The sequence below is a fragment of the Somniosus microcephalus genome, chromosome 18 (assembly GCF_052327205.1).
Source record: "Somniosus microcephalus isolate GS21.2 chromosome 18, FLI_Smic_1.0, whole genome shotgun sequence".
In the NCBI taxonomy this organism is placed as follows: domain Eukaryota; kingdom Metazoa; phylum Chordata; class Chondrichthyes; order Squaliformes; family Somniosidae; genus Somniosus; species Somniosus microcephalus.
The window spans coordinates 64,731,844-64,741,933 of NC_141004.1; the positions used below are offsets into that span (position 1 = coordinate 64,731,844).

At 48.9% G+C, this 10,090-nt stretch overlaps 1 protein-coding gene across 3 annotated transcripts in view; it reads left to right on the forward strand.

Annotated features, from left to right (window-relative positions):
- LOC147105331 (F-actin-monooxygenase MICAL3-like) overlaps positions 1 to 9,851 on the forward strand; it is a 161,750-nt gene extending 151,899 nt beyond the window's left edge. For all 3 annotated transcript variants that reach the window (XM_086011594.1, XM_086011596.1, XM_086011595.1), the window contains 4 exons: positions 136 to 229; positions 2,273 to 2,360; positions 3,045 to 3,118; positions 8,401 to 9,851. In XM_086011594.1, the coding sequence (XP_085867720.1) occupies positions 136 to 229; positions 2,273 to 2,360; positions 3,045 to 3,118; positions 8,401 to 8,597 (453 nt within the window). In that variant the 3' untranslated portion in view covers positions 8,598 to 9,851. The remainder of the gene's footprint in view (positions 1 to 135; positions 230 to 2,272; positions 2,361 to 3,044; positions 3,119 to 8,400) is intronic.
- Positions 9,852 to 10,090: the final 239 nt, after the last annotated feature.

The following is a 10,090-nucleotide window of genomic DNA, read 5'->3' on the forward strand; positions in this document are numbered from 1 at the left end:
CCTGAGTTTTTCTCAAGAGGATTCCTGTGCTTTATCTTGAGCCGGTGTTTTCTCCTGAGTTAGGGCTGTGTTTCATGTCAAGTTGAGCCTGTGTGTTCTCCTGTGTTTAGCCTCTGTTTTCTCTCTGTACTACAGATGATTCAGAGGCGGTTGGAAGAGATTGAACAAACGTTTCATGAGTTGGAGCAGCAAGGCATTTATCTGGAGCAGGAAATGCGCAAGAGTAAAGGTAAGAGCCATCAGATTTTCAATGCAATTAAATCGAGTAGCTTCTCTTTATAAAGTTCTATTTGAGCAAGGAGTATGAGAAGAATATCTCCTGGTGATCTGCAGGTCATTCGTGACACCAGCTCCCCACTGAAATTTGTCTCTTTTCCAACCAGGCCCTTCTTTTGCAAAGTCCAGCATGTCCACTTTTAAAGGTGGCATTAAAGTCTAGCGGACGTACGTTTTGTTCAAAGCACTCTCTCAACTTGAATATAAAATAGTTGTTGCTGTCTTAAAGAGAAAGGTGAAATGTCCTGCTCCAGCAGAGACCTGCCTATTTAGGCTCCCTCTCTCCGGAGCTGCTCAGTGATCTGACTGATTCGGATGTGTCGCCCATGTCCTGGAGCGGTTCTGTTCAATTTAATGGGACTTCGATTCTGGATCTGACTGTGAGCCAATCCCAGAGTGACCCAACCAAGGGAAAACACACTTCTGGCTTTTCTTTCCCTTTTAAATTATTTATTTCCACACATGATGCCCCATCCACCACAGAGAGGTGGTACCCCTTACCCCCCACTCCCCCCTCAGAAAGCAGTTGCTGAGAGATGTGTGAAGAGTGGCTCAGACTGACTCTCCCTCTGAACTTCCACCCCTCCATGTCTTCCCACCTCATGGCTGGGATAGAGAACCCAGTGGTATGGGAAATCCCAAACCCGCGACCCCCACCACCTAGTAGGACAAGGGCAGCAGGTGCATGGGAACACCACCACCTCCAAGTTCCCCTCCAAGTCACACACCATCCTGACTTAGAAATATATCACCGTTCCTTCATCGTCGCTGGGTCAAAATCCTGGAACTCCCTCCCTAACAGCACTGTGGGAGTACCTTCACCACACAGACTGCAGCGGCTCAAGAAGGTAGTTCACAACCTTCACAAGGGCAATTAGAATGGGCAGTAAATGCCGGCCTTGCCAGTGACGCCCACATCCTAAGAATGAATGCAAAAAGAAAGTGGGGGCTACGGGTCCACTGGTGGCATTACCCCGTTAAATTCCGTGCAGTAGAAATGGGGCACGGGTTGTGTTCTTGTGACGGAGGCAGGGCAGCTTTTATTCCAGCAGAGGGTTCCACTGTGTCGTGAACAGCAAGCTGTTCGATTTGTTGTCTGTCGCACATCACAGCAGCACCAGCTGGCCATGCTGGGCGAAGCAGAACCTGTGGAACTGTACACCAGTCAACATCTCCGGGACAGGAGGAGAGGGGGAGTGGGGGGGGAGAGAATTGGTGAAACAGTGACGTTCTCCTTTTTTTCTTCATTCTTCTATAAGCGTGCCCCTTGCGCGCTTCGGGTTGCCAACTCTGGTTGGACACATTCCTGGAGGTATCACCACATGACCGCCCACCCCACCCGGTCAAACAGCCGTTTTTCCCCCATCTCCAATATTTTTATAACCAATAAACAGGAGCAAGAACAAACCATTTTAAAAAAATGTCCCTATGATTCCCCCCCCCCCCCCCGAGTTGCTCACAGCAGTGTCCGGGAGATTAATCTTTGATTGCGGGAGACTCCAGGGCAATCCTGGAGGGGTTGGCAACCCGACGTGCAGTGGCCCCTTGTACTGTTTCAGTGTGTGTTAGAGGAGCTTCTTCCTGATGCACTGGGCAGTAAAGGAGCGGACATAGGGTCGCGCACGGACCGTAAGGGACACGGGGAGGGCTGCAGGTGAATCCGAGTAAAGTGGCCATGTTGTTGCCGAGTGCACCCAGGGTCAGCAGCGCTCGACCGAAACTGAGTGAGGTCCATCCTCCTGTGCTACACGTTTGTGTGGGCCTGTGTTAAGAGGAGCTCGCGGGGGATACAGGAAATTGTGAGTGAGAAGGGAAGCCAGGTGGAACTTGTTCGCGCAAAGGGTAATAGAGTAAGTTCATTGACAAAGACACGGAAGCAGACGTGGGTTCAAGAGGCAATTGGATGCCTTTCTGGAGGGTTGGTGAGGCTGAGATCTATCAATAAAGGGATGGACTTGTTGGGCCTAATTGTTTCTAAACGTTCTTTTTGTGACAGGCGAGCAGCCTCAGCTGATGCAATCCTGGATCGCCCTGGTGCAAGACAAGAACCTGCTCCTGAGCGAGGAGTCCGAGTTAATGATAACGTGAGAACAATTCCAATCCTGTTTGCACTCACTGTCCTGCTTTGGAAGGAATTCCAGCACCCTATATACAACCAGCTCCTTGGCAGCCCAAGTAACCTGAAGGGTCTTCCGTACGATGTTCATTAACACTGGATAAATAGAAAAGGGAAACAGAGATCCTTATAGCACAGTGTTACAGTGTAATCGAAAGTTTTACAGAGATGGTATTACAGTGTAACTTAAGAGCTCTACTGCGAGTGTTACAGTGTAGCTCAGAGCCTTTCACATGGGGGATAAGAGTGAGAAAGTAACTGGACGAAGAGCTTGTTATAGATCCCAGGAAAGAGTGAGCTAGAATTGGAGACAGTGAGTCGCCATTTCAATGCTGTGACGATGTAGAGAGCAGGGCGAGCGTGTCGGACATTGAGTACAGAGTGGAGGGAGGGTACGTACGGTGGTGGATACAGAGGGATGGAGGGTGTGTAGGATGATGTATTCTGGAGCAGAGGAGGAGCAAGAAAGGAGAATTCAAAGAAGCAATGAACATTGTAGTTTTAATAGAATAAAGATTCATAAAATGAGATGGAGAGAGGGATTGAAGGCTTTAGCTGTGAGACTTTTCTTAAACTGGGGGTCTGTAACTGTAGTAGAAGGCCCATTGGTCCTGAAGAAAGACCTAATGGTTTTACATGTTTAATTGCTCAGTGGCCGTGAGCTGGAGCTGGAGGATCAGAAGAGCAGACTGGAACAGGAACTGCGGAGGTACATGGAGATGGATGGTAGGTGACATTCCTGTACACACCTCTTATTCATTTCCTGCACGTCTCCATACTGTGCTCCTTCTCCTTTCACCTCCTCCCAATCCTTCCCTTCCTCACCCTGGTGTGCACATTTTTCTAGTCGTTCACCTGTGGAGCAATAACTCTGAAAATCTCCATTGGAAATATCCAGCTGTTGTGGTGTACTGGCACCACTAGATGGTACTGTTGAGGCAAACTTTTTAAAGAAATATACATTCCCCAATTTCCTGTCCTCTCCTCAAGATGTTGACCCCTTTGCTGAGCTACACATCTGCAGCTGATGGACATTATTAATAAGTGAGCTTGGATGCTGTGCTAAATCCTGTCCTCACTCAACAGGACAAAGCAGCCCGCTTGATTGGCACCCCATCCACCACCTTAAACATTCACTCCCTCCACCACCGGCGTACTGTGGTTGCAGTGTGTACCATCTACAAGATGCACTGCAGCAGCTCGCCAAGGCTTCTTCGGCAGCACCTCCCAAACCCGCGACCTCTTCCACCAAGGACATGGGCAGCAGGCGCATGGGAACACCACCACCTCCAAGTTCCCCTCCAAGTCACACACTATATCGCCGATCCTTCATCGTCGCTGGGTCAAAATCCTGGAACTCCCTCCCTAACAGCAATGTGGGAGTACCTTCACCACACGGACTGCAGCAGTTCAAGAAGGTGGCTCACCACCACCTTCTCAAGGGGCAACTAGGGATGGGCAATAAATGCTGGCATTGCCAGCGACGCCCACATCACAGGAACGAATTTTTTAAAATTTGCACACTACACTTATAGCAGGGATCACGGCATAGTAATTAGAAGCACGAAGTTGGTCAAAATGGGAGCTAAAAAACATTGAATTTACAGCAAAGAAACAGGGCATTCGGCCCAACAGATCTATGTCGGTGTTTATGCTCCACATGAGCCTCTTCACACCTCACTTCATCTCATCCCATCAACATCAAGATTTGTTCAAGGGTTGCAGCAGTAACACCTAGAGGTCTATCTAGATTGAGTGATACACTTTATCTTTTCTTTGCCCTTGCTTCCTCCCAGTGTCGATCTGCCCACTCCATCCTCTATCTGAGGGTGTGGGTCGGCCTGTTCACAGGCCAATTGCATTCTCAAACCAGCTGCTCAGAACACGAGCAGGGTGGGGTGACTCACGTTCCATTTTCCTTCCAGTAGAGAAGCACTTTGCCTCTCCTTCCTCCACCACCTCCCCAAGAACAGCACAGTGACGATTCAGGAACCTGCTGTGTGTGTGGGGTTGAAAATGAAAAAACCCACGTCGTACCACTTTGAAACAGAGCGTGTTGGAATACTAACTCCGCTCTCGGTTCTTTTTGCTTCCTTGTGAACTTTTGCTGCATTAATACTGAAACAAGAGAACATTAATGGAAGTACTTCCTGGAGATCCACGGTGAGCAGAGGCTGGAGACATTGCTAGGATCACAGCCGCGTTCAAATACTTTGTTCACACATATCCCTCACTGGTGGTTCATTGCTACTTGAAGGGAATGATAGCATAGTGGTAATGTTACTGGACGAGTAATCTCCGAGACTGTGAGTTCAAATCCCACCACGGCAGCTGGGGAATTTAAATTCAGTTAATTAAATAAATCTGGAATTTAAAAAAAGCGAGTATCAGTAATGGTGACCATGAAAGATTGTTGTAAAAACCCATCTGGTTCACTAATGTCCTTTCTGGAAGAAAATCTACCGTCCTTACCCGGTCTGGCGTATTTATGACTCCAGACCCACAGCAATGTGGTTGACTCATAAATGCCCTCTGAAATGGCCCAGCAAGCTGCTCAGTTTAAATAATAAACAGAAGCAATAATAAGACCACTCGGCACCGGCTTCAGACACGACAAAGCCCAGTCGACCCTGCAAAGTCCTCCTCACTAACACTGGGGACTTGTGCCAAAATTGGGAGAGCTGTCCCACAGAGCAGTCAAGCAAAACAGCCTGACATAGTCATACTCACAGAATCATACCTTTCAGCCAATGTCCCAGACTCCTCCATCTGTCCCACCGGCAGGACAGACCCACCAGAGGTGGTACACAGTCGGGAGGGAGTGGACCTGGGAGTCTTCAACATTGACTCCGGACCCCATGAGGTCACATGGCTTCAGGTCAAGCATGGGCAAGGAACCCTCCCTCAGCTGATGAATCAGTACTCCTCCATGTTGAACACTACTTGGAAGAAGCACAGAGGGTAGCCAGGGCACAGAATATGCCAAGAGTGGCTCGGCAGCACCACTACTGACCGAGCTAGCCAAGTCCTGAAGGGCATAGCTGCCAGACTGGGCCTGCAGCAGGTGGTGAGGGTAAAACCTACTTGACCTCGTCCTCACCAGTCTACCTGTCACAGATGCATCTGCCCATGACAGTATTGGTAGCAGTGACCACCGCACAGTCCTTGTGGAGACAAAGACCCGTCTTCACACTGAGGACACCCTCCATCGTGTTGTGTGGCACTACCACCATGCTAAATGGGATAGATTCAGAACAGATCTAGCAGCTCAAAACTGGGCATCCATGAGGCGCTGTGGGCCATCAGCAGCAGCAGAATTGTATTCCACCACAATCTGTCACCTCATGGCCCAGCATATCCCTTTACCATTACCATCAAGCCAGGAGACCAACCCTGGTTCAATGATAAGTGTAGAAGAGCATGCCAGGAGCAGCACCAGGCGTACCTAACATGAAGTGCCAACCTGGGGAAGCTGCAACACAGGGCTACATGCATGCTAAACAATGGAAGCAGCATGCTATAGACAGAGCTAAGCGATCCCACAAACAATGGATCAGATCAAAGCTCTGCAGTCCTGCCACATCCAGTCATGAATGGTGGTGGACCATTAAACAACTAATGGGAGGAGGAAGCTCCATGAATATCCCCATCCTCAATGATGGCAGAGCCCAGCACGCGAGTACAAAAGACAAGGCTGAAGTGTTTGCAACCATCTTCAGCCAGAAGTGCCGAGTGGATGATCCATATCGGCCTACTCCTGAGGTCCCCACCATCACAGAAGCCAGTCTTCAGCCAATTCGATTCACTCCACGTGATATCAAGAAACGGCTGAGCGCACTGGATACAGCAAAGGCTATGGATCCTGGCTATCGTGCTGAAGCCTTGTGCTCCAGAACTAGCCACGCCTCTAGCCAAGCTGTTCCAGTACAGCTACAACACTGGCATCTATCCGACAATGTGGAAAACTGCCCAGGTATGTCCTGTCCACAAAAAAACAGGAAATATCCAATCTGGCCAATTACCGCCCCATCAGTCTTCTCTCAATCATCAGCAAAGTGATGGAAGGTGTCATCGACAGTGCTATCAAGCGGCACTTACTCACCAATAACCTGCTCACTGATGCCCAGGTTGGGTTCCGCTAGGACCACTCGGCTCCAGACCTCATTACAGTCTTGGTCCAAACATGGACAAAAGAGCTGAATTCCAGAGATGAGGTGAGAGTGACTGCCCTTGACATCAAGGCAGCATTTGACCGAGTGTGGCATCAAGGAGCCCTAGTAAAACTGAAGTCAATGGGAATCGGGGGAAAAACCCTCCACTGGCTGGAGTCATACCTAACACAAAGGAAGATGGTTGGGGTTGTTGGAGGCCAATCACCTCAACCCCAGGATATCGCTGCAGAAGTCCCTCAGGGCAGTATCCTAGGTCCAACCATCTTCAGCTGCTTCATCAATGACCTTCCCCCCATCATAAGGTCAGAAGTCGGGATGTTCACTGATTGCACAGTGTTCAGTTCCATTCGCAACTCCTCAGATAATGAAGCTGTCTATGCCCACATGCAGCAAGACCTGGATGACATTCAGGCTTGGGCTGATAAGTGGCAGGTAACATTCGCACTGCACAAGTGCCAGGAAATGACTATCTCCAATAAGAGAGCGCTTAACCACCGCTCCTTGACATTCAAAAGCATTACCATTGCTGAATCCCCCAACATCAACATCCTGGGGGTCATCATTGACCAGAAACTTAACTGGACCAGCCACATAAATACTGTGGCTACAAGAGCAGGTCAGAGGCTGGGTATTCTGTGGCGAGTGTCTCACCCCCCGAGTCCCCAAAGCCTCTCCATCATCTACAAGGCACAAGTCAGGAGTGTGATGGAATACTCTCCACTTGCCTGGATGAGTGCAGCTCCAACAACACTCAAGAAGCTCGACACCATCCAGGACAAAGCAGCCCGCTTGATTGGCACCCCATCCACCACCTTAAACATTCACTCCCTCCACCACCGGCGTACCATGTCTGCAGTGTGTACCATCTACAGGATGCACTGCAGCAATTCGCCAAAGCTTCTTCGACAGCACCTCCCAAACCCGCGACCTCTTCCACCTAGAAGGACAAGGGCAGCAGGTGCATGGGAACACCACCACCTCCAAGTTCCACACTATCCTAAATTGGAAATATATCGCCCCATTCCTTCATAGTCGCTGGGTCAAAATCCTGGCACTCCCTCCCTAACAGCACAATGGGAGTACCTTCACCACACGGACTGCAGCGGTTCAAGGCGGCGGCTCACCACCACCTTCTCAAGGGCAGTTAGGGATGGGCAATAAATGCTGGCCTTGCCAGCGACGCCCACATCCCAGGAATGAATAAAAAAAACTTGGTTTCTTTCACATGCAAGTCTAGAGGAAGATGGACCTGTCTAATAAAACATTATTATTATAGTAATATAGCCAGCTGGACCTCTGTGAATGCTCAGATATGGGTACGCGCCTGTTATCTTTCATCCAATGAATTTCCGACCTTGATTTTACCTTGCTAAGGAACTGTTGAACAAAGGCTGGCCACTTCCCCATGACCTGGGGAGGGAAAACCAGAGGAACGGTCATCCCAGACTAGGAAATAGCATTAGAAGAGCCCTTCAATTGGGCATCTTCCCACCAATGTTCCCGTTAATTTTCTGGGTGGTATGTGGCCCATTCAAAATACTGCACCTGCGCAATTTTTCCTCATTGTAAAGCCGACGAGCCCCCTGCGTGGGAGGTCCAGAGAGCTACGCAGCCGCACAGCTTAAAGGGAACATTGCTTCCCACTGAACTCCAGGGATGGTATTTGGCATGTTAACATCTGAAGGAATGGTAGGTCTCCAGGCAGGTATGTGGGTGGCTGCGGGGTGGTGGAAGGGAACATCTCTTTAAATGAATATTCTACTGAACAAAGTCTTATTTCATAAATCTCGCTCAAACGTTGACTGTTTAACAAACCTTTCCTCTACATCTTAACAGCGTCACTGAAGACAAATAACGACCATCTTGAGGAGGAGAGGATTTTCAAGGAGATGATCGAGGTGGTCAAGATGAAGGACAAATTGGTCACATTCCTGGAGCAGCAGAGACTTCAGGAGCAAGAACAATGTGCAGTCCTGGTGCCTGGGGCTGCAGCCAAAGACCTCTCTAAACGTGCCTCCACCACCTGGGCATGAAGATAGCGCATTCATCTCAAGTGACCCTAGATTATTCAGATAGGAGGAGTGCTCCAGCATAAAGCCTTACGACAGCTTTATCTTATGAATATTCATGAAAGAACACCTCCACTTCCATATTTATTAAAGAAAATTATGCAATGTTTCTGAGAACCTCAGTTTGGTAACTTGAATTTTGATTGAGGTCCCTGTCTTCTTCCTGTTGGAACATTGAGCAACTGAGGACATTTCGGGGGCTCAGCCTTGGCTCCGAGTCCTCTCTCCCCGTCGCCTACATCGTTCAGTGTTTCCAGTGCCGTGGAGGGTCATTGGAACCCAGGCCCGAGAAGATAGGCCCTGACCTGTAAATTTAGCTCAAACATTTTTTTTTGTTTTAAATAAATTACAAGTTAATTTTGTTTTCCAGCACAAATCAAAACGCATTAAATGGTGGAGCAGGCTCGAGGGGCCGAATGGCCTACTCCTATCTTCTATGTTTCTATGTTTATTCCATTCAGGATTTGCTCTACATATTTGAAATGCTCTGCTTTGCCTGACTGGCATCAACTTGTTGATATGAAAGGGAGGTACGATCTATGCCACATCAGAGCTGACACTGGCACACGGGCACTGTACCCAGTGAGATGCTGATACACGCGCTGGGTCCCTTGTCACCAGTAAAACATCATGGGCGAATCTAGAACTCGGGGGCATAGTTTCAGAATAAGGGATCGCCCATTTAAAACGGAGATGAGGAGGAATTTCTTCTCTTGGGGGGGGGGGGGGGGGGGTCGTAAATCTGTGGAATTCTCTGCCCCAGAGAGCTGTGGAGGCTGGGTCATTGAATATATTTAAGATGAAGATAGACAGATGTTTGAACAATAAGGGAGTGAAGGGTTATGGGGAGCGGGCAGGGAAATGGAGCTGAGCCCAAGATCAGATCATACAAGATCTCATTAAATGGCGGAGCAGGCACGAGGGGCCAAATGGCCGACTCCTGCTGCTATTTCTTATGCTCCTATAACTCAGATGCTCTAGGTGTCACCTTACCCTCGTACTGGAGGGCAATGGAGTCCGACCCCAGCAAGACACTCCCACACACAAGCCCGCTGTCTGCCTCTGCTCAGGATGTACATGCCCTGAGTTATCAAGTACTATTGCAAAAAGATGTTACAGGCTGCATTCTGTATCAACCGCACTGAGAATAATATATATTTTGGTAATTTCGAGAAAGCTGTGCATTTTAACTGCCGAATAAAAAGGAACTTCCAAGTGTCTGGTCTGAAAAAATGTTTTATGGTGAAGCTGTGGGATCTAGCCTGTCATGTAACCTTCGAGCAGATTCAGCAGTATAACTGAGATTTGAAGAGACACACTGCCACTTTAGTCACTATTTTCTGCACCCCCCCCCCCCCCCCGCCCGAAGGTGCTAATTCCCATGGGCACAGTTCTTCACTCACTGGGAGTGCACAGTGGGAATTCTGACATGAAGCTCTTCTTCAATGGATGCCGCG